Source organism: Cuculus canorus, chromosome Z (assembly GCF_017976375.1).
Source record: "Cuculus canorus isolate bCucCan1 chromosome Z, bCucCan1.pri, whole genome shotgun sequence".
NCBI classification, from domain to species: Eukaryota; Metazoa; Chordata; class Aves; order Cuculiformes; family Cuculidae; genus Cuculus; species Cuculus canorus.
In genome coordinates, this window is record NC_071441.1 from 69,162,809 (window position 1) to 69,187,592 (window position 24,784).

At 46.6% G+C, this 24,784-nt stretch overlaps 2 protein-coding genes across 10 annotated transcripts in view; one reads left to right on the forward strand and one right to left on the reverse strand.

The window, feature by feature from the left end:
* KIF24 (kinesin family member 24) overlaps nt 1-6,895 on the forward strand; it is a 38,352-nt gene extending 31,457 nt beyond the window's left edge. For all 4 annotated transcript variants that reach the window (XM_054054069.1, XM_054054072.1, XM_054054070.1 and 1 more), the window contains 2 exons: nt 154-247; nt 2,472-6,895. In XM_054054069.1, the coding sequence (XP_053910044.1) occupies nt 154-247; nt 2,472-2,612 (235 nt within the window). In that variant the 3' untranslated portion in view covers nt 2,613-6,895. The remainder of the gene's footprint in view (nt 1-153; nt 248-2,471) is intronic.
* A 206-nt stretch (nt 6,896-7,101) lies between these two features.
* Nucleotides 7,102-24,784, reverse strand: part of UBAP1 (ubiquitin associated protein 1) — a 39,406-nt gene continuing 21,723 nt past the window's right edge. For 4 of the 6 annotated variants that reach the window (XM_054054073.1, XM_054054074.1, XM_054054075.1 and 1 more), the window contains exons 3-9: nt 23,252-23,376; nt 19,750-20,679; nt 15,599-15,634; nt 14,836-15,033; nt 13,869-13,970; nt 9,664-9,708; nt 7,102-9,177 (exon numbers count right to left, since the gene is read on the reverse strand). In XM_054054073.1, the coding sequence (XP_053910048.1) occupies nt 9,037-9,177; nt 9,664-9,708; nt 13,869-13,970; nt 14,836-15,033; nt 15,599-15,634; nt 19,750-20,679; nt 23,252-23,376 (1,577 nt within the window). In that variant the 3' untranslated portion in view covers nt 7,102-9,036. The other 2 variants (XM_054054077.1, XM_054054078.1) reach the window with 2 other exon arrangements.

Genomic DNA, 24,784 nt, shown 5'->3' on the forward strand with positions numbered 1-24,784 from the left:
GGTGCACTGATGCGCACTTCCTGAATGCCAGGGACACAGGGTAGCCAGGGTTCCTCTGGGCTATTTCTCCTTCTGAAGGGTTTTTTGAGGCTGACTGTAATTCTAGGTAGCGCAGCAGGCTTTGTAACCAATGTTATATTTTATGTAAATCAGACAGGCTGTAATTTGCGCCCATCGTCAGCAGCTGGAAGAAATGGCATCTTTGTGCTTCAAGGAAGAGTGCTTGATAAATCAGATGTCAGCAACAGTAAGTGTTTCAGATGATGACTTTGGTGCCCATTGAACCTGTATAAATTAATCTCAGAGATTATTAACTTGAATTAGCCATGTGACATTCCTCATCAGTTCCTCCTCTTCCGCCTCCCTGAGTCCTTGGAGAGGCCACTCATTTTCAGCACCTACTGTGTCTTTCCCAGTCTCCATGCTGCTAGGTCCCTGGGGGAGGAGACTGATGGGCCAACTCTGAAGCGCTTGTCTCTGATAAGACAGTTTTCTCTTATTTGCGTCACAGATACTGGGCTGTTCCAAACAGGGTGCCTTTTCTTGTGATGTTTTATTCCTTACAGGCTGGAGCAAGTAAGTCAATACATAGAAAACAGCACATCCCTGAGGCATGGCACTGGGGTGTTGCACTTGGTGGTGTCGTGCTGCATCCCCAGCTCCTTCTGGGAATCACATGCCTACCATGCTGCCTCTCGCCCCGCTCACTCCAGTGCTCCAACTGCTCTGATTGGCACCCTCACAGGCTTTTGGCATTTGTCACTCATGTGGTTTTTGGCTTATCCTTCTCTCAGATGACAGCAGTGCAGGCCAGACCTAGAGACCGGCACTGGCACGGCCCCACATCTGGACAGGCAATCCCAGTTCTCTGCTTCTCCAGACAGATGCAGTTCACAGCTGTGAGGAGCCTTGTTGCTCACCCAGACTACTAACATTTCCCAGTGAGAAATCCCTGCCCTCCCAGTTCCTTCATGCTACCAACAGAGCCAAGTTCTATTACTGCATGACATTATCAGCCATTTCCGTTCCTGTCGCAGTTCGGATCTGAAGTACAGCTACAGGAACTCTGTAGTTTCAAAATAGAGCCACCCTGTGGCTGATTAGCTGTGATTTCCAGCTGTGTGTGATGTCTTACTAGATAACATATACAAGTCGCTACATAAAGCAGCACCAAAACTATAAACTGGATTCATTTTGTGGCAGAAAATGCGGTGATAGAGAGGCATCTTTTTATTTTAATCTTTTGAGATTGTTCTCTCTTGGTCACTGGGCACCAGCACTCCCCTTCCCCGCTCTCCCCGCCCTGGCATTTATTAGCCCCTTGCAGCAAGCAGACATTTTCTGGCTAGCAGAATTAAGGCAAGCTTGCCAGGCCTCCCACCAGTGTCTGAATAACTTCTATCTGTAGTGTTATTTCACAGTACAACCTTTCTTTGCATAGTGAACTTAGATTGGATTTTCTGTACCGGTTCCTCTCCTGCTTTCAGAGGGTTGCAGCTTCTCCAGACATGAAACTCTGGCTGCAGGACTGACTCCTTCTAAAGAAGGCCACATACTGAGCCAAGCAGTATTTGAAGTGCTTAAGAAAAACATGTCAGGGCTGCTCGGCTGGTCTTCGTTACAGTCTTGATGTCCCTGTGAGACAAAGACACAGTGCACCAGACAGCTGGAGTCATGCCAAATCAGCTTTCAAACGATCGGTGTTTGTACCATAGCAGTTCAAGTCCCCAACCCTGAGAATGCTGACACCTCCTCAGCTTCTTAGACACTGACCAGTGAACATGGGCACCAAACTGAGCACTGCCTGATTAATATAAGCCCTACTTGAAAATACCTGCCTCCGTTTCAGTTTTACTTAGTTTCATATCACTTCTTATCCATGTTTCAGGTTGCTATGGAAGGTAGCTCCCCCCTGGCCAAAGCTGTAAACACTGCCACTACTTCCCCTGTCGGATCCAGCAGACCCGTAGCCATGCAGGAGTTGGACTGGCCCTGTGACCTGATGGGAAATAATCCCTGCCAGCTCCCAGGGACAGGCTATTGCATCTAATCAACGAGTGGCCCAGCTCAGCATTTATTTTCATGATTGCCAGACCCACCCTGAGATGTGTCGGGAACAGAGATCAGTACAACTGCACATCAGATAACCAGTCTCTATACCAAACCTTGAAAAGCTGAGTGGTGAAGAAGGGCGATAACGTGCTTTGTTATGCTTTTATTTTTGAACTCTTGTATTAGCTGTAGCTTCACCAACAGATAAAAGTGCTAGAGTGAGTAAACCTTAGTGTTTCAAGGCAGCGACCTTTGTCTATGAGAGTCAGGACTTTAATAAGGAAACATTGATTTAATCTTCTACACTGCAGAACAGAAAACATACTTTTATCTACTGCTGCAGTGCATAAAATATGCTGATTTTCTCCAAGCTGCTGCTGCTGTTGTTCCCTAAACTTTCCTTTTGCTTCTCTCACCAGGACTTTCAGAATTTCGTTACCAAGCTGGATGAAGTGTTGGTACTGAAGTCGAAGTGTATCCAAACAATGCGTGCCCAGCTTCAGCTCTATTTAGCTTCTCCCAGCACCGACGCATCCCTGCAAACACTCTCCCCAGTTTAGACCTTTGCTTCCCCGTGCACAAGGAACAGCCAACATTCCACCACACTCAGTGCTGCGGGGCGTGGGTGGCTAGGGGATCACTTTTGGTTGATGTTTGTGATTAGTGTGCATTTTAGAGAAGGAGGAAGAGAAATCTGAGTAAATGAGAGATGACTAACTGGCACCTCAAGCTTTTGTATTTCCTTAATATCAGTAAGCCATGTTCTTAAGAATAACAATTCAGCAGCCTTTAAATATCTTGCCAAGCAGCAAGCAGTCCTATCCACAGTATGCAGAGCAGCTTCTCCCATGTTAAACACACTCTGTGTTGCCAAGAAAATGAAAGGGAAAGAGAAAACACTTTGAAGCCAGAGGCAGGTCTGAACAGAAATGCTCAAAACGATCCAGAAAAGTGTTTGCAAACAGGGGCCAGGAAAGAGTGGGGAGCCATTGATTAAGTACACTAACATAATGAGACTATATGTAAATGGATGTCAAGGCAGGGCGAGAAGTGCTGTCACTTCCAGAAGAAGGACTATTGTTGTCACATTTGCCCTTTGCTTGGAACTAACACTGCAGAGATCCTGGAAGAGGTGGCCAAAGTCATGGATGACAAGTGCTTTAGTGGGGACTTTTTACTGAAATCCATCCAGTGTGGTAATGAGTCTGCAGGTTTCATCCTGCTCCAGCAGAGACAGGCTAGCAGACTACCGGCTGCAAATGATGTCTGATTCCTGCTCTACGGCACAGCCACAGAGCACTCATCATTCACTGGCAGAGGCTGCCCAGGGAGGTGGTTGAGTCACCTTCCCTGGAGGTGTTTAAGGGGTGGATGAGGTGCTGAGGGGCATGGTTTAGGGAGTGTTAGGAATGGTTGGACTTGATGATCCAGTGGGTCCCTTCCAACCTAGTGATTCTATGATGCTATGATCTGGCTTGGGAGAACTGATTTGTCACATCAAAAGAGTCGAAGGTTAGAGGCAGTAGGATTTTGAAAGCTGCTGACGGTGCTCTTGTGCGAAGCTGGTGTTTCAGTCAAGAACTACAGAATGATCAGCTGGAGTCCTGCAAAAGCTGCTGCAGGCATCACGTCTAAGCCACAGAACAAGTAACTGTGAAGCCACAAGTTACCCTGAAACATGCTCAGCTGATAATGTGTTGTGTGAGTGCTCCTACTCCAAAATTAGGGCTGTCACAGCACATTCAGCCATCTCAGTGTCACCCCAGTAATGCCTGTAGTAGTTTAAAGACTGCACAATAGCCAGAAATGCCAAGGGTAGGGGAACACGGCTGTTGGACCAGCTGTGAATTCTACTGCCTGCTTTTATGGCTACTGCACTGGTACTTGCAGTGGCACTCAGCCATCTGGGCTGCATATGTGGTGCACATGCTCCCAGGAATGTTGCACAGTGTAGCCCTGGGGAAGTTGGGAACAATATTCCCAACTGTACGGGGAAGACCCGTAACAGCAAAGTCCTATCAGCACCCTGACTGTTCGGGGTTTTGTATCACTGGCTGGTCTCCACCTTGCAATTGAGGCTGGATCACTCTGTGGAATGGAGTCCCTCCAGGGTTTGAGTTTATGGCTCACAAGACATCCAGGTTGCAGGCCAGTGGCAACTCACACCTGAGCCTGGGTTTCCCCACCCCCTCTTCTGAAGCCTTCCTCGCCCAAAGAAACAAGGCTTCCAGCAGCAAAGGCTCATGGTGGCAGCACAGTTTTGGTGTTTGTCCTCAGTGCAAGAGCAGTCCTGGACAGCCATCAGAGCATTGCAGTAGGACCCCCTACTGCCGTGGTAGAACTGCGGGTGGAAGAGCAGGCATTAAACGGAGCTTCACTTTAAAACGTGCAACTCCTAGAAAGCCTTCCACCTCCAGGGGCCAGGGAGAGCTTTGCCATGTGTAAGCGCAGACCACATGGCAGCTAGACAGTCCTCGTACCTTTGGAATGCATGAGCAGATATGAGCACTTTCAGGAGTTTTCCCCAGCACTTTCCCACTGAGCACACGGCAACCAGGGCGACTGGGGAGCTGCTGAGGAATTCTGTAATGTTTGGAGCCAAGGAAAAGGTTGGACTGGAAAATGTATGTAGAGGTCACAGGAAAATGAGATGCCCAGCCGGTAACACAGTGCTAGGGAGGAAAACTTTCCCTCCATGTACTCCAACACCTGGGAGATTGGTATGGGCTGACAGAACTTATAAAGTGCAACTCAGCAAGTGCCCTCCCACGTGCTTTCAGTGTCCAATCCAAGCTGTCCACTGAGAAAGGAGCTCACAAGGAAGCACCACTCGCACAGCTGACAGAGCCACCTCACCTCAGTGTTTCTAGAGGCAGCTGTAACACAACAGAGGAATGACCAAAACTATCCATGAGCAGAGGGGATGGGAGTTACATCAGCAGCCAAATTTGAGCCACCTGTGAATCCTGTCCCAGCTACTGAAAAAAAGGCAAGTCCAGCAGATGTGAGCCCTAGTGCAAATTCCCAGAGCAGGAACTATACAATCCCTGGAGGAATAGCCAGGAACACTGAGAAACAAGAAATAAACAAAATGAGAAACACAGTTTTCTGAAGTCTGATAAGCTGAAGGCATCCAGCCAATCCCCAGGACCATTCCTTGTTAAAGGTAAGATTTTATTATCAGTCTGTTCACAGAATTTTATTTTCCCTGCTGAATATGAAACTTGACTAAAATAAAGAAAAATCAAGCAGCCCTAGCTGTGAAAATGTATCTATCCTTGACCATAACAGGACTATGGATACGCTTGAAGTGCTGCACACCCAGCAGCTGCCAAAACTGGGCTTCTAGATCGCGACAGGAATTAACAAGGCTGCTATCAAAAGCAGCAACATTTTTCTCTCCATTCAAGGTTATGACCTAGGTGCTGCTTTAATTCTTATGACAAAATGTGCTAAAATGAGCATTTTAAAGGTGTCACACAAAGCCACCCCCACCCCCCCACTGCTGGACATTGCACTGACACTTGATATGAATGGTTTGCATTTTACCTTTGAGTGAAAGCGTTTGTCGTTACAACAGTCCCAGAGGCTAAGGGAATGTACAGCCATGTACATTCCACGGCCATGTACAATCCAGTACACAGAACTGAAGCAGGCTCACTCTTGTATTCAGCTGCAATGATGTCTGTTGCTGCTCATGGCAGATGCTTGCGATTTTCTTTGAATAACTGACATTATTTAAAATAAAATTCAATTTACTACAGCACTCTGTTAAGATTTGTTTTCAAGCAAATATGAATGAAGCGCCCATTTGTTTGATTGCAAAAGATTTAACTGCACTGGGAATTGGTTCAAGATCCCCTTCATGCACAGCCTGTAGAAAAAGCGAGAAGCTTCTCCAGCCTCACATGGCCGACTCAAAGAGCCGGCAGCAGCGCATTGAGCCTGCACTCGGTCTTGCTGCACCACAGGCAGAGGCCGTAGGTCTCCCCAACATGGAGAGCTTCATGGCTACATGGCACGTAGAAAAGCTGCTGCTGCAGGCTCCAGAGTCAGTGACCCACACCGCCCAGGCGTGCTCTGGCAGCAAAGCCACAAGAGGAGCCATGAGACTGGCCAAATGAAGCCTCTGGGCACGCTGCAGCCCTGGGACACCGAGGCATCTCCACTTCCCACTGACAGAGAGCAGGATCCCAGAAAAGTCACACTGTACACGACAGCAACCACAGCAGCACCGCTCATCCCACCAGGCTTCAAGCAATTACAGGCAGAGTGGGAGCCCTCGTCTGCTGTGTGGGTGACTGATGGCACTTCAGTGCTACAGGCTGCTGGTGTCCAGAACCATCAGGAGGCGGCTCGGGGCATCTCTGGCTCCAAGCACAACCACCAGTTTGGCTCTGCCTCTCCACCGAGGCACACAGAGGCTAGTGCCCAACAGCAGCCGGCACAGGAAGGAAGACCAACCTCTGATAATGCCAAAACAAGACCAGGCACCAGGCGTATCAATCTGAGAACCTAAGGAAAAGCCCTAAGGTCTCAAGTGTGACCAGGAGAACAAGTCATCTTCAGACCAGCCACCAGCAGGACCTCCTCCTGTCCAGGCCGAGCTCTGCTTGGAACTCAACAGGAGAGTGACAGAACCAGGGTAACCAGTAACGCATGCTGCAACAACACTCAGATCACATCATACTGTGTCTCTGGTTACACATTTCTCCTGACAGCCTCTCCTCGGAGCCACCAGGTTAATCCCCTCGTCCCACGGTCTTTCCTTCAGCCACCCAATGATGTAAAACCAGAAACATCACTGCCAAAGGGAGAGCGATGTCACCATGGGAAGACACAGATGGGTGCAGCTCTTGGGAAGGAGACAACCATCTTCAACACTCAGCACTACCAGTCTCTACAAGCAGAGCTATTACGGCAGTGGGGGTAATAGCTGTGAAAGAACTTAACACACATGAACACAACCAAACAAGATGATTTTATTCAGGTTTGGTCTAAATAGTGTTTCTTTGTTGGCAAGGCTTCTTGCACCTTCAGGACTCTCCAGTTCCACAGAGGTACTTGTTTGGATATTAGAACTGAGACAACCAAAACAACACAACGGAACACTCAGCAGTGACCGTACAGAGTGAGTTTTGTTTTCCAGCTTTTCTGACTGATCAGAAACCCCATCTGCTTGTTTCAAGCTGTCAGGTTTCTTGCCTGGGAAGCGATGCTGGACAACTTCTTTATACACACACACAGAGTCAGCAGCTGCTGACCCACCAGCTCCCGAATGTCCCTCTTAAACAAGCTTTAATCCATCCCCATCACTGGAAGCTGGTGAAGCTCAGTGGTTTGGGGTAGAACACGACGTGATCTGCCCTGGTCCTACTCATCGTCCACCTCCACACCCCCTAGATACTTGCCAGCTACAACTCTCCTCAGCATCACTGTTGTTTTAAGTAAAGGTATGTAATTAACATCATAGTTCAGCACCTTACAGAGAATTCCAGGAATTAACGCTGGACTCAGATTAGGCCTTTTGGTCAGATCAAGTGAATAACATAATGGAAACAGATGCCACCTCCTTTGGGGTCCTGATGAACTAAAACCTCCTACTGAAAAACCTGAACTGAGGCAGTGAGCTGTGTTCTCCCCTCCCGAAGTCCAAAGCTCCAAGCTTGGTCTAACATGAGTTTGGATCCCCAGGCTCGGTTGTTGCAACAAAACAGAAAAGCCACACAAAAAGCACGTTCCACCACTGCAGCCACCTGGCTGGAGCCCCCTGGCCAGTCTGCCCAACACAGACAGCATTTCTGTGTGCCAACAGGAGCGGGCAGCACCAGGGCAGGCAGGATCCAGCAAGTTCTTCCTCTGCTGAAGTCAAAGAGCGTGAGAGATGGGAACCATGACACTGGGAGTGATATTTGAGGGTTTTATTAGTTATTCCTCTGCAAAATCAAAATATTTAGCAAGTTACCTTAAAGATTCCTCCAAGACTCCTGATATTTTATGTATTTAGGACTGGAACAATGTACAATGTAATACTTTGAACTATCAAAAACAACCCAAAACCTGATCTCTAGTACTAAATGTTATTACGTAATCCTATAGCAGTGTGAAAAATGGAACTAACGCAGTGAATATATTTGTTTTAAAGAAAGTGCTTGAAAGAAACCTCCTGCATCACACTATTATTTAAAACAACAAGATTGTTGATTTCCTACCAGGGCATTGTCTTAAATATCCTACAAGCCTGGGGGATTACGGATACCAAGCCCCAGTTCTCTGCAGCCAGGTTCAAGAACCAACACAAGCTGTGGGTCCAGGCAGAGTTCACAGCTTACCTGTCTCAAGCGACCTTACACACCACTCAACAGGGGATACTCACGTCTGGCAGAAGTGTTGGATGCATGGGTGAAAAACAAATCACAAGAGGAAGAGCTTCTCTCTATGCATAGCGAGTTTCCAAACCAGTGTTGTACTAATTTACAGACTAACTTTCAGCCAAAAAATAAAACTCCATTGCACTAACGGTCAAATTTAACCAGTTCATCGGGACAGTCAAGTAATTCAGTAAAAGCAGACACCATGAAAGCAGCTTCAAAGAACCAAAGCATCCTAGTTTCAGATCCAACATAATGTTCCTCTGTCCAACTCCAGTGCAAGGGTGCAAGGGTTTCCTCCTCCAGAGGAGGGTGAAAACCACTTCCCTCTCTACCTATGTAGAATTCCAGTAGAGGCTGGGCAGTCCAGACTCTCCGTGGCCAAGCTCAAAAAAGGAAACTTAGGAAAGGACACTTCAAAAATTTAAGAAAGAAAAGTGGCTCTCAGTGGGAAGAGAAATGCTGGAGCGATGTTCACAGGCGGGCTTACTCAGTCACTTTCCCAGGTATGCGAAAAGCCGGCCTCCTTCCTGCAGAGAGCAAGTCACACTGGATGTGAAGATGGCGGAGCTGGTCCTGCCCTGCTGCACGCTGAAAATCCAGGAATGTGTTTTCAGCTGGCTCCCGCGCGGGCCATTAGAGCTTCCAAAGCATTGTGTCGGTCGTTGTTATGTAATAGTAAGACCTCCTTAATGTCCTTCAGTTCAAATCCCATTTCTTTAAACTGACTCATTAGCTGGAGAAGTTCTGTGATCTGAAAGACACAGACAGTCCATTATTTGCAAAAGAAAAAGGGGATTAGTGCTCAGTGGAAGTTTAGCACAGAGATGGTCTTCAGCAACCAGGCACCCCATGGGTGGATTCCTCCTCCCCACAGCCTATTCTGGCTCCGTTTCGATCAAGTCCACTCACACTGGAGCTGGCAGAGCAGTGGGTGGAGAAGCCCACAGAGCCCCACCCTCAGTCCCCTCTGTTTGCAGTCTTGTGTTTTCAAAATTCTTCTCAGCAGGAGCACCAAACCTTAGCCTGTGGGGGCATCTCCACTAGTAGGAAGCTTATCAGCCTGGCCTCCCAAAAACAGATTAATGGCAGTCTGCTCCCCCATCCAGCAGCTCCTATGGCATCTGAATTTCTTTCAAGTTACTTTGACTTTGGGAACAGTAGAGCAGGCCCTGCTATCAAGTGGCTCTTCAGATGTAGGGCATACTGAGGGGATTAGCACAAACGCTATTGGACACACCGTATTTGGTACTGCTGACACCAACCCAGGAATCATCCACGATCTCTGATAAAATAAAGAGACAGGAAGTGAATCAGCTGAACTTCTGCCGTTTACAGCACTAATGCTCCACTCCAGGGGAAAGAAAAATCATAGAATAGTTAGGGTTGGAAGGGGCCTTAAAGTTTATCTAGTTCCAACCCCCTGCCATGGGCAGGGACATCCCACTAGATCAGGCTGCCCAAGGCCCCCTCCACACCTGTGGCCTTGAACACCTCCAGGGATGGGGCATCCACAACTTCCTTTGGCAACCTATTCTAACCTCTCACCACCTTCATGGTGAAGAAATTCTTCCTAACGTCCAGTCTAAATCTGCCCCTCTCCAGTTTATACCCGTTCCCCCTCGTCCTATCACCACAAGTCTTTATGAATAGTCCCTCTATACAGCTTTCTTGTGGCCCCTTCAGGTACTGGAAGGTCACTATAAGATCTCCTCTGAGCCTTCTCTTCTCCAGGCTGAACAACCCCAACTCTCTCTCTCTCGCCTGTCCTAGTAGGAAAGGTGCTCCAGCCCTCGGATCATCTTTGTAGCCCTCCTATCATCTTTGTAGCCCTTCTCTGGACCCATTCCAACAGCTCCATGTCCTTCTTACATTGAAGATTCCAGAACTGGACACAGTACTCCAGATGAGGTCTCACAAGAGAGGAATAGAGGGGCAGAATCCCCTCCCTCGCCCTGCTGGCCACGCTTCTTTTGATGCGGCCCAGGACACAGTTGGCCTTCTGGGCTGTGAGCACATATTGCCGGCTCATGTTGAGCTTCTCATCAACCAGCACCCCCACATCCTTCTCTGCAGGGCTGCTCTCAAGCACGTCATCCCCCATCATGTACTGAAAACAAGGACTGCCCTGACCCAGGTCTAGGACCTTGCACTTGGCCTTGTTGAACCTCATGTAGTTCTCAGAGGCCCACTTCTCCAGCCTGTCCAGGTCCCTCTGGATGACATCCCGTCCGTCTGGCATGGCAACTGCAGCACTCAGCTTGGTATCATCAGCAAACTTGCTGAGGGTGCACTCAATCTCGCTGTCAATATTATTGATAAATATATTAAACAGCACTGGTCCCAGTACAGACCCTTGAGGGACACCACTCATCATGAATCTCCATCTGGACTTTGAGCCACTGACCACTACTCTCTGAATACAACCATCCAAACAGTTTTTTACCCACCTTACCATCCACCCATTGAATCCATATCTCTCCAATTTAGAGAGAAGGATATTGTGGGGGACCGTGTCAAAGGCTGTACAGAAGGCCAGAAAGATCACATCCGTCGGTTTACCCGTGTCCACTGCTGCGGTTACCCCATCATAGAAAGCCACCACATTGGTCAGACAGGACTTGCCTCTGGCAAAGCCATGCTGGCTGCCATTAATCACCTCCCTGTCCTCCATGTGCTCTAGCATAGCTTTTAGGAGGATCTGTTCCATGATCTTCCCAGACACGGACTTGAGGCTGACAGGTTGGTAGTTCTCAGGGTTGTCTTTTCTACAGTTTTTAAAAATAGGCGCAACGTTACCCTTCATCCAGTCACCAGGGACTTCTCCTAATTGCCAGGACTTCTCAAATATCACAGAGAGTGGCTTGGCAACCACATCAGCCAATTCCCTCAGGACTCCGAGATGCATCTCATCAGGTCCCAGGGGCTTATATATATATTCAGGTTCCTCAGGTGTTCATGAACCTGATCTTCCTCTACTGTGGGAGGGGGTCTATTCCCCTGGTCACCATCTTGCTGTCCCATGACCCAGGAGGGCGATGAGAGCAGTTATTGGTGAAGACAGAGGCAAAAAAGTTGTCAAGTACCTCAGTCTTCTCATCTGTTGATACCTGACCCCCATTTCCAATCATCAGTGGGGGTACATTCTCTTTGATCTTCCCCTTCTGATTGATGTACCTGTAGAAGGCCTCCTTGTTAGTCTTCACTTCCCTTGCCAAGTTCAGCTCTAGCTTCACCTTGACCTTCCTGACTTCATCCCTACACAACCGGGCAGCGTCTCTATACACGTCCCAGGTTCCCTGTCCCTGCTTGCACTGCACATGCAGTTCCCTCTTCTTTAGTTTAACCAGCAGGTCTCGAGTCAGCCATGCCGGTCTCTTCCCTTTCCTGCCTGCTTTTCCATATACAGGGACTGAGCGCTCTTGTGCCTTGTGGAAAGCTTCCTTAAATATTTTCCAGCTCTGCTCTGCTCCCTTGTCTCGGAGGACCATGTCCCAGTGGGTCCTGCCGAGTAATTCTTTGAAGAGCTGGAAATCTGCTTTCCCGAAATTTTGGGTCCTGACTATACTCCTCACCTGTCCCATATCCCTCTGGACCTTGAACTCCATCAGTGCATGATCACTGCAGCCCAGGCTGCCTCCGATCCTAACGTCACTGATGAGTTTGCTTGTATTGGTGACCATCAGGTTCAGTATTGTATCTCCTCAGGTCTCTGTCAGCTGGACTAAGAAATTATCCTCTATGCATTCCAGGAGTCTCCTGGATTGCCTACAGCTTGCCGTGCTACTTCTCAAGCATATGTCCGGGTGGTTGAAGTCCCTGAGTAGGATGAGAGCTTGTGAGTGTGAAGCCTCCTGTAGCTGGAGGAAGAAGACTTCACCAGTCATCTCTAGTTGGTTGGGTGGCCTGTAATTTACACCAATCACAAGGTTCCCACTGGTTCTTCTGTCTTAAATGTTGACCCATAAGCTTTCAACTTGTATGTGGGTACTCTTCAACAACAGCTCTTCACATTCTATCCCTTTCCTGAGACAGAGGGCAATGCCTCCACCCCTCCTTCCTAGTCTGTCCCTTCTGAACAGCCAGTAGCCATTGATAGCCACATTCCACTCATGGGACTTGTCCCATCACCCTTCCATGATGGCAATTAGATCATAGCTTTCTAGTAGCACAGCAGCTTCCAGCTCCTCCTGCTTGTTACCCCAGCTTCATGCATTGGTGTAAAGGCACTTCAGCTGGGCTGCCAGTTGCATCACCTTCCCAGTGGACCCTCTATTACCTATAAGGTGTTTTGGAGAAGTATCGTCCCTAACACCTGACCCCTGACACCCATCCTTCCACCTCTTGTTAAGGGCTAGCTCAGTGTTAAACCCTCCCCCTTCATATCTATCTTAAAGCCTCATCTACAAGCCCCGCAAGTTCCCGGGCAAAGATCCTCCTTCCCCTCTGAGAAAGGTGGCTCCCATCTGAAGCCTGCAACCCCAGTGCCATGTAGGCCATCCCCTCATCAAAAAAACCAAAGTTATTGTGGTGACACCAGCCACAGAGCCATTTATTAGTAGACTGGACCCACCTGAGCTGTTCTATGTCACCACCTGTAACTGGGAGGAGGGAAGAAAAAAGTCACCTGGACCCCAGATTCCCTCAGTAGCTGTCCCAAGGCCGCAAAACAAACCATCAGGTTGAAATGGGCAATGAGAAGATTCCAGTTTCGGGGTTAAGCCAGCAGAAATTGTGTTTCCTGAACTCACTTCTCCCATCTTCAAGCTATTGTTCCTCTGTTTGTAAGCTCATCACTATCTCCAAGGAAGGCAGGAAGACACACATCTCTGGGGGGTTGGACAGCATCTCTAAGGACTTCATATAATAACCTGGGACACAACCGGCTGGCAGACCTCAAAGAGACTCTGCTGTCCTCTGCCCTGGCTACCCACTCCGGCCTCTGTGCCTTTGGTGCTAGTAAAGCAGCCAATGAACCAGCTCCCAAAAAACATTTTCCAGCTTCTTTGAGAGGGATCCAATTTGCTAACCCAATTTGCTGAGCAGCCAGGCAGATGTACGCATACAAGTGAGAAAATCCGCAGCCAGGGCAGACTGGCAGAGTCTGAAAGATAATTTCCTGCTTCTGAAATAAACTTTCTCCATACCACAAACCTTGCACTCAAGAGAACTCTGGGTTCAAGACAGCATAGCCAGAAAAAGCAGAGTCTTTAAAAAATCCCACCTCCATAAAAACACACACGGGTGAGTAATAAAACAACGCAGGATAACTCCAGTGGTTTCACACATATTCACTTTATCCCTGCAAAGACATCCTTGGACAGCCAGTTTTTGGAAACAAGGCAGCACTACCATGAAAGCTAGAATTACACCAGCCAGAGGAATTGCTGCTGGAATTCCCTACCACAGCACATTCTCCCTATTGTTTGCGTGTTCTGCCTTCACCTTTTCCTCTGAACACTGGTACATTTCCAAAGCTGCTTCAACAAGAAGTGGATCGAAGCCCTTCTCGCAAAGCTGTCCGTGTGCAAACAGGTAATCCAAAACCTGTGGGGAACAAAGAAAAGAAACTAAATTTGCAGGGCAGCAGTGGCAGCACGCGGTTAAAAACCATCTCTGTACCTGCAGAGGTGCTGAGCAGAACCCAACTCCAGACTTCACCAAGGACCGAAAGACCTTCCAAACAGAGCTGAGATGCTTTTTATGCAAGAGTTTGTCCAGAAAACAGATGACAGCTGTCCTGTTCCTCTCTGTTCAGCTCTGAATGTCATCTGCCAGTACAGTCAAAAAGCAGTCTCAGAAGCCTATCTTTAGCTTTCCATGCCTGATCACAAAGCAGAAGGTAGAAGTTGACTGTGCTTTTTACATGACAAGTTTTAACAATGAAACTGTAGGTCCAGCAGTCAAGATGTGTCAGCTTTTAGCCCCCTTTCAGACAGCCATGACAGCTGATACAACCTGAAAGCATTCAGCCTTGTAAGATCAGCTCAGCACACTCGTGAGTGAGCTGTAAATCCCAGCTCTCACATACAGAAACCGCTGCCAAATTTCCTATCAGTCCTCATCTTTGAGAGGTAAGGAGAAAGGCCAGGTAGGTAATGCTCAGTACATCAAAAGAGTGACGCTCTGTGCAGCACACAGCCTGCCTAGGGTTGGCATGGGAAGTCTGGTCACGCTCTTCATGCTTTAAAATATTTGTAGCGGATCCAAGAGCCAGAGCCATGCTTCACCCTGCAGCACTTCATGCTGTGACCTGGTTTTAGCAAGCATTTGAAGCACCACAAGCAGAGTGCACAAGAGAAAGTCGGTCAGTGGTGCCTCACTAGAGCCTCTTGGGGCTGTTGTATCGTCTCCACAAGGAGACCATCAGCATCCAGCAAAGGGTTTTATTTCCTGTCACACAAGCTCTTACCTGGTCTATGTTCTGTCCCTTCTTCTTCATGGCTTTCAGGACATTCTCAGGTGAGTACCCCATGTTGACAACGGTCTCTACGCATTGCCTCTCACTGGCAGAGAGGACCTGCAGTAGCTCAGGAGCAGGACCACCCGGCCGCTTCGTGCAGCTGGTGTTACTGGGCACTTTCGACAGCAGAAAATTCTGTTGCGTTACCTAAATGGGAAAACCCAAAGGCTGAGGTGATGGTCACCATCTGCATCCCCACATCCTGCTTCTGGTTAGTGCAGAACCAGGATACCCCAGATGGTAATCTGAAAAGCTTTCTAGACTGCCCTTGGGAAGCTACTCAGTTCGGATGAAACCAAACAGTGCACAGTGATGCCCACAACACTCTTCAAAACAATCAACAGCCCGGATTGTTCACCGTGTAGCCATTCCTGCTGGTGGGACCAAGACCTTTCAATACCCAGCCTTTGCAGCAGCGAAGGTCCTCACGATACAGCCAAGCCCTGTGCCTCAGAAGAAGCATGGCGATAGCTTCCTTCACTCCAAGTTTACTCATCACCCATCTAACTAATTCTCAAGGGTTTCTGAAAGGTAACAAAAGCTGTCGGGAGCTACCCTTGTCCCTGCCCACAGCAAGGGAGGTTGGAACTAGATGATCTTTAAGGTCCTTTCCAACCCAAACTATTCTATGATGCTATGATTTTCTGTATGCAACTTCTGAGATTCTCAGAAACGTGATCCAGTGAAAGCACGCAGGTGTTTGGGAACTTACCGCAGGGATTTCCGTTTCCTCGTAGTCTGGGTGTACCTGTTGGACAACACAGGAATAAGATGACTATAAAAATCATCCACTAGTGAGCAGAACCTGATACAGCTGGGGGAGAAGGGTTTTATAGGAGAGATCTAGGAATAAGTCTGCCATGTTACGGAGACCTGTAGTCTGATGAGACTTCCACAGTAAGATGTAGACATTACACAGTTGTGTGTTGTTAAAGCCATCACAGGGATCATTTCTTCTCTCAGCACTCCACACACAGATCAGACTCCAAGAAGGATGCATTCCCCTCATAATAAAGGTAAGCTTGTTTATTCTGTCACTGTAACAGGTACATGTTCACACAGCTCTGCGACACACTGGCTCCTCGCAGCTCTTGATCCAGGGCTATACTGCCTGAATGACAGCATCAATTTTGAAGCCACTGCCTAGACTTGACTTTCTGACCACGAGAAGGGGTAATAGAAGCACATACTCTCCTCTCCTCCAAGTACTTCATTTCATATGCCATGTATGAGCAACGCAGCACAATGGCTAAAAAGAGTACATGACTTTCCTACCAATGCCCAACACTTGGTCCCATTCCTAGGATGCCAACAAGGCTGGGAAACATTCCCTGCTGTACACCTGCTCCGTTTCCACAGAGCTAGGCGGTCAGAAGGCAGAATATGTCTATTGCTTTATACGGCTGTGCCCAAGAAACCAGCAGCACAACGCCAGAACTTTGCCCATTCAAACCTGCACATTTCTGTTCACCCATTTGAAAGCCTTCCTGCATTACAAACAGAGTTAGGAAAGATGCAGTGGCCCAAGAGCCTCAGTCCTTTGCATTCCCAAGTACTTAGTACGCTAACAAAGACTGTTGGAAAGCTTGTCCACTTCTTCCAAAAAGGCCTTGTTGGGACCCAAACTAAAGAACAAAGAGCTGCTTATAGAAAACCAACACTGAGGAATTCTATTAGGACTTCAACAAATTGATTTATTTGCTAAAAAAAACCCCACAAACAAACGTGGTTTTGTTCCACCTTTCAACCATTTTTACCTCCAGGGTAAGAACCTCTCTCTAGGAGACAAAGACTTGGCAATCAGATTCAGCCTGATAGACTGGTTTAATCAAGAGCCTTTCCTCATGATCGCAAAAGTTCTTCGCACACACCCTCTCCAGGCACTTTTGCCAGAGAAAAAAGCACTAGAGGATGGAATTCACCAAAATAGGGGTCTGGAGAAGCACTCAAATCAGCTGATTATCAAGTTGAAGGTTGATGCTTTCCTACTGATGCTGCAGCCAGGACAACCAAAACTGCTTCTGACACCAGGTACTCACGTCTGGGAAAAACAGGTCCTCCTCCTCAATCTGCTTGAGCTTGACAACCTGTTCTTGTGGTCAGTGGAGGAGGAAAAGACCTAAAAGAATTACAGGGGACAGAGCCAAGACTGGCTACTCACAAGCTGCACTCTTTTACATCTCAAACTTGCATTTCAGTGCTCTTCAAGAAGCAGATACATGGTGTTTTCTGTATGTGCTTGCACACTGTGGCTGCAGCTGGTGTAGCGTCACTCCAGTGCAGCAATGCATTGCAAATGGTCCACCAGGAGCGTTCCACCCTCCTGTAACCAGAGATCTCTGTAATTAAAACGCATCCTATTCATCACATCTCTGACCAACTTTAATTCCAACCTATCATCTTCGTGAGTCATCTCTTCCTCCACCAATGCTGCAAAACCCAGGGAGCTTAAAAAAAAAAAAAAAAAGAGGAAAAGGGACAACCCAGGACAGAGAAATCACAGGTTTATTTCCAGCCGAAAAAACCTAGACCACATTCACTTGGTAAAGGATAAACTGCACTGGCAACTCTAAATCCAAAGGTACAATTCCTAGTCTTGTGAGAAAAAAATACTATGTATAAAATCACTGTGGAATACACTGGGACACAGAACTGTCCTGAGGCTTTCTAAAGGACAGGCTTATTCTTGTGTAACCTCGCAGAAAAAGGATGCACAACCATTCCGCTCCCAGCCAGGTGACGGCTGCAACTTCCTGCATCATCTTCATACTCTAAGGACTTGTGTTATATTTACCTCCACACTTTTACAGCATTGTCTTCAATTTATTGCAGCTCAGCTGTCGCTTTCCAGACACTGGGACCTTATTGTGGAAACACAAGTACAGTCTGAAGTCTCTGAATTTAAAGAGAAACACCAGTTCCATCAGCACACCTATTCCTTGCTACTTCCAAAGCAGAAAGACTGATTTCAAATGAAGATCTTTTACTTCTCCTGGTAAGCCCATCTTTTTTTTAATCAGTTTATGTCTTCTCTTACAGCATTCTTGAGAATCACAGAACCATATAAGTTGGGAAAGACCCATCGAAACTCGACCACTAACCTAACGTTCCCACCAGTAAACCAAGTGACTTTACCACTTCCCTAAGCAGCCTGTTCTAACACTTGACAACCCTTTCAATGAAGAAATTTTTTCTAACACCCAGTCTAAACCTCTCCTGGCACAACTTGAGGCCATTTCCTGTCATCCTAACACTGTTACTTGGGAGAAGAGACCAACACCCACCTTGCTACAACCTCCTTTCTGGTAGTTGTGGAGTGCAATAAGGTCTCCCCTCAGCCTCTTCTCCAGGCTAAACAATCCCAGTTCCCTCAGCTGATGCTCATAACACTTGTGCCCCAGACTCTTCACCAGCTGCATCCCCCTTCTTTGGACATGGAGAACACTCATTCCCTCTTGGTCTTTAGAAAGCTTTAATTCAGCATAGAGATTTTAACTGAGCGAAAATCCAGCTATCTAGATGACCACCTCTCTAGCTGTAAGTGACCTTTCACGTTAATCCTTTAGACACGTCATGACTTGCCATTTCACATCTGAGCCACACACGATCAGACACCTCTCAAATCCATGATCTGTAGCAGTGAGCCACTGCTCAGAGTTGCTGCTCCTGCCACAGTCCTGTGTCACATTGTTTTCAGTGATCAATAAACAGTAGTTCTGTTGTGCCCCAACAGATACATGATTTGCCAGGGTATTTCACAATTCGTAGTGCACTCACCTGAGCCTGAGAAGAGGCAGAAAAGCAGCAGGAAAGAAACAGTGCCTCTTTTCAGAGCACAGTGTCACGAAAAGCCTACAGTACACCACTAAGATGACAGAACTACTGAAGCACCACTTTTATCAGACAGAAAAAAACATACTACATTACAGCCAGGTAGAGGATTTGACCACACAGCTTTCACCAGGCTTCACGAGTATTGGTGCCTACATCTGAGGCTCTTCAGGGGAAAAAAGCTCACAAACTTACTTAAATCTCTGCTTTCATTCACAAACAGACAAAGACAACAGATGGCACGAAATTAAGTGTCCCCAGAGTAATTTTTGAACCTGCTAGAAGTTTGAGGAAATGAAGGGTCAAAGTCTTGTCTCAGAGCCAAGCTGTCACGTCAGCAACCTGAGCTGACCTTCAAGGCCCGTTTGGTATCCACTAAGCAAACCTTTCACCCTCCTTCACAAGGAAAAGGGTGACTATCAGATTTCAGACCACCACCATTTCCTTCCTTTTAAAGATGAGACTTTAAAAGGATTTCAGGAAGAAAATTTTTAAAAAGACATTTATTTCACTGCAAGCACTACTTCTTTGTGGATGTCACAGTGCATGTGTGTTTAATCTATTATTGCATTTATTCCTCGAAAAGCCTGCATTCCTTCCCCATTATTTCCATCGAATAAAGCAGCAACCCGAGGAACAGATCTACAAGAGATTTAACTCAAAACCTAACGGCACTTCAGAATCTTATATTTCTCAGCTGGATAAGACAGATGGACCTTACAAAGAAGATATCTTAGATGCTTCACTCTAATGTGCAATGCTACAAACAACAAGAGCTGAAAAGCTGAAAGAAAAGTCACCAGAATTGGCCTGAAAATACCAGACTTTGGGAGAACCTGCAGAGTAATGGTCTGAGGTTCGGAACTGCCAGCATGAAGACCTGCTGGATTGATCGATTTGCCATGTAAATTAAGAGGATCTATACACCAGTCCCATCAAATGAAATTAGAAACAAAGCCACAGGCATTCCAGAAGTGATATTTACCTCCACACCTCCCCAGCAACCCCAACGTTAATCTACTGCGCATTTACCGTAGTCGCTGCGCTTTGAGACGATTCTTCTTCCATACAAGCTGTAGACACAGCCAGGGAAGGCAGCCTGGATGAAGAGGATAATGTTGCTGTCTCCATGCCACTGTCCTCATTTAGGGTGGAAAGACCAACCATATGGTGTCCATTGAGTTCACTGGTTTTACTCTGAGCACAGGTCTGTAAAGAGCTGAGCAAAGTGCCGTTGCGGAGACAGCTAGTGCTGTGGAAAGTGCCCGTGAGCTTTGAGGGTTTTTGATCACTCTCATCGGAGTCAAGTTTAGGAAAGGACAAGGATTTGATATTGCTCACTGCGGTGATGGGGGACAGGGACACTTTGGAAGACAATGACATCTTTTCACAGTTTCCCAGCTGTGGTAAAGTGATAAAGCCATTGGGTTTGTGAAGGGGCTTGAAGTCCAACGTGGCCTTTTCTATAGATGCCAGAACTTCCTCATCTTGCAACACGGACTCGGATCCTCCTTTGGGCAACGAGTTATCCAACAGCTGGGCAACAATAGGCCCTGTGGTACCAACATGAATTTCCAGAATATTTTTTAATTCCTCCTTGTCATCGATAGTTTTTAATTCCAGTTTGTCAAATGGGTCTTCTTCACATTCAAAATCAGCTGGGTTGAAGTCCGCTTTTGGACGAGGTGGGCTTAGAACCTTTTGCTTCACAGCACTGCTGTTGGCTGGTGTGGGAGTAAGGATGCTATTGTGCTGCAGGCTAGCGAGGATGGGGTTAATAGGAGGTGGGATAGCCTCCAGGCAAGGCCCTTCCGAGAACCCCATTCTGCTGCTGTCTTCTGGACCTGCTCTGGAGTTAGCTAATGCTTCTCCTGCCTTGCGTTCAGCTTCTCTCTGGGCAGCCTGAATTTTTTTAATATCTTCAGCCCACTCAATTGTTTTCTTTTCCAGTGAGAAGTCATACTGAGCAGGTATGGAGGAAAAGGAGGAGGGAAAAAGATCAATTATAAGGATCATAGGTGTTACTGCTAAAAGCAATCTAACCAACACAGATCAATAGCTACGCGAATTACCTGGGATAGGCACCCTTTTCTTCCCAGCATCTCTTGTAACCCACAGAATGGCAAAGCCAGAAGACAACAGAAGTAGTTAATATTTCTTCTGGCAGCAAGATGTGGCTATAGTCTGAATTAGAACATCTATTTTACCTCCTTCTTACATTTAGTTTTGTTTTATAGTTACTGAGCAGTTCCACAGCCCTCCCAACCTCTCCCCTTAAACAACAGATGCAGCAAGAGAAAGTCTAATGCATTACTGGTGGACAATCACACCCAGACCTGGCAACACTGAACCACCCCTATATCCACAAGTCATTCCAGACTATAGCAGTGTATTTTTGCAGTTAAGACCAAAACTCAGCTCCCACTAAGATTCCTAAGTGACTTGACAGTAGAGTTTTACACCCTCTGGCTGCACCACTGATGACAGCTACCTGCAGCAGGGGATTTTGCTGCAGTTTCTGGCATGGCAGTATCCCACAAGCCTTTCTGATTTAACATCAGCTCCTTCTGGGCTAGGTTAGCACAGGAAGGCATGTGTCAGCTACTAACCTCCAGTTCACCGGCCACTGCAGTGGCTGGCTTGAGAGGACAAAATCTACTTAAAACTTTGATATTTTAATGAACAGCCTCAAATAGTCTCTAAACAACAACAATATGTTCACAGAACACAGCCTAAATGTAAGGCCAGGGTGTAGTCAAGACAAGAAGTCATAAGATATCCTCACTGGGATAATGGCACATTACCAAACAGGAACGCTTCTGCCATGGGACTGCCAGGTCATACAGATTTGTGGCTCTGAAAAGGAACAAACCAGCAAGGCTAGCCCGCCTCTGCTAGGTTCCTCTGGGACTCACTAACCACTGCACCACATCCCACCTCACAGCAGGCTCCAGTGAGAGCCTAGAGACCTGTCATCTCAACTGTGTAGCAGCTTTCCCTTCCTTGAGCTATAAGACTCCAAGAACTGGGATATGTCATTTATCAGCAAAATTACTTTCAAAAACAACTCACTGGCAGAAGTGCTGGGCACGCCTCATTATGCTTCATTTGCTATCTGAGCAGCGCTATCCTAGTTGTTTGTGTGTGTGTGTGTGTGTGTGTGTGTATACAGTTAAATACACATGGCCAAAATTACCCAAGCCATTCAGGTTTTTTACATTAAAAAACAGGTGGAACTTACACAAAAAAATATGTCTTTGGTCAATTTAGTTTTCCTGCACATTTTGTTTTTACAGGCCTTGCTACAGCTGTTAAAAAGCCAAACTGCACTGCAAGATACATACTCCACGTGGTCACTTAACACTAGGCAAGGCATTGCAGCCCAGTTACACACCAGCCTCAGCTTGGCAAGAAAGTAGCAGACACAGCATAAGGAAGTCAGCAATGGGACATTAGCTTCTCCTTTAGCTCTCCCACACCAGCTTAACTGGGTAGGAATACGTGTAGCAGGACAATTAGGTAATCATAATGATTATAATGAAAGAGCTATGATGAAGGGTAATTCAGATACTCAGCTCTCAGGTGGCCAAGTTCTCCAAGCTCTCAGGTGGCAGGGGCAAAACAGGAAAAAAAAAGCACGAAAAGCAGGGCCATCTACAACAATCTGGCACAGCTGAGGTGAAAACAATTGTCAGCTTGGACTGACCAAGGAAAATCATGGATCCAAATGAGAAATGTAGCTCAGTTAGATTTCCTGTACTATAACCTTCATTTGGAGATCTGATTTGCAACAGTCATACAAAAGCAACTGATTTTATGCTACCAGTAGTTTACAGTAACAGAGACATGCTCAAAGACCTGGAAGCCATCCTTACCAAGATCTAACCTGTTTACCCTATAGCTGGAAAAGGATTCCCACTCAGAACTGCATAGAAATCAAGAACTGGAATTCTATTTCTTCATCCCACTGTTGTGACAACCCATAAAGCATGGTCAGAAAACACCTGTTACCCATGCACTCCATAGCACAGGTGTGTAATTCTTCCTCTTCAAAATGCTACTCAATTTAGCCAGCGTAACATTCAGAGCTGGAGCTATTACACAAAACACTACTTTTTTTGAAGTAGACAGACTAAGATAAAAGCTATTGGGCTTTTTAAGGTGATCACAGAACCACAGAATAGTTTGGGTTGGAAGGGACCTTAAAGATCATCTAGTTCCAAACACCCTGTCATGGGCAGGCACACATCCCACTAGATCAGGCTGCCCAAGGCCCCATCCAACCTGGCATTGAACACCTCCAAGGACAGGAAAAAGCAGCAGCCTTTTGCACAGCTATCATATTTTTATCATTATATGCATTCTAACAGATCTTCTGCAACCACTGCCTAGCACACGAAATGACATTATGGGATAGACAGGACTTAATCCTGAACACATTTGCAAACTGTGACTACTTGCCATTTACAGCACCACACGCTGGGAGGCCAGGGGCAAGGGGAAAGAGCATGGAAAGGCCAAACACATCACTTACCTGGGCTTCTCTGACAAGCTGAGAAGAATCAGGCAGGCAGAAACCAATGGGTAATCCAACCTTTGCTGGGGTTTTGAATTTATCTCCTATCTTAAATGGGACATCATCGAGATAGCTGAAAGGCCCTAAGATGAAAAGCAGACTTTGTATCAAAGAAACTTTCAAGTTCAAGGCATTCAATTAAGACTCACATTTCCACATTTGGGAGCTATTTTGTCCTTGCTGCCCCAACGACACCAGGTGTCACAATACAAAGGAAGCTGTTTGAATCTGTTCAGACTTCTTTTTAATGTTTTAACCCATAACTATTCAAAATACACCCACAACATCAAAATCTGTTCAGTTGTTGGACTGTTAAATCAAGGTATCCAACATCTCAGCTTCCTTTGTGACAAGACAACGTCCACACAACTAGAAGATGAAACTTTCCTGAACACTACATTCTGTTACATCTCTATAAGAAGACCCACCACATTTTGTCATATTCAAAACAGGATCTAAAGTGACCCAGGTTCAGAGTAGCTAAGACAAACCAGAAGCCAGGTTTTGGCATAGAAGTAAGAAGTAACAATTAGACAGCAGTGATCAAACGGGCAAAGAGGCCCAAGGTCTGTGCATTCCACTTAAACCCAAACACAACAAAACAGCTCAGGACTGTTTAGCACAGCAGTTCCGATTTTTGATACACAGCAATCTAACTTAACAGCTCTCTGACTTGTGATCACTCCAGAGACCTCTGACTTATTCCATGCTCCTTCACCTGTCCTTCATATTTATTGCTTACATGTGGTATCTAAAGTATTTTACGATTAAAGTCTCTCTCCAGGCACCCTGCAAACTCACAAGACAGTCACTTAGAGCTCAACCACCTCCAAGAGGCCAGGCTACAGGCCTGTTTTCCTTGAGCTGCTGTGAAGACACATAAGAAAACCCACAACAAATTGCATTCAGTTTCTTTATCAGCTGAGCCAGTCTCTTGGATCACTGGTTTAAGCTTTTGGAATTATAGACAAGGTTTCTGGTGGTGTACAACATGCTGACGTGTTCCTCTAGCAGTCATTTGGAACTTCACTCCGTGTTGCAGATCCAGAAGAAGACATCGGTGGCAACATAAAAGAGGGCTTTCAGTGACAAATCTCTTGCTCAGTGAGCTGTGACTTGCCATTTTTATCTGACCCGTTTTCATATTCAGATGACAAATTAAGTACTGTTTGCATTCCCTCACACTTTACTCATCTACAACAAGGCAGCCACAGGCTCCAAAAGGACAATCAGCTTTCAAAAACAGGACTAACCTGCTAAATTGGAGTTAACTTTCATGTGCTGTCAACACTTAGGCTCTTAGGTTATGCACCACACCAGCTGGTCCCAGAGTCCTGCTAGGACACAGGTGGTATTTCTTCCAGCTTTGAAAACATCAGGATGAATAACTTACATCCCAACTGCACCACGAGGACAAAAAATGCTCCAGGGAGAATAACAGTATTTCCACTGATCCTGACTGGGAAGCAAGCAGCACAGCATCCAGATGAC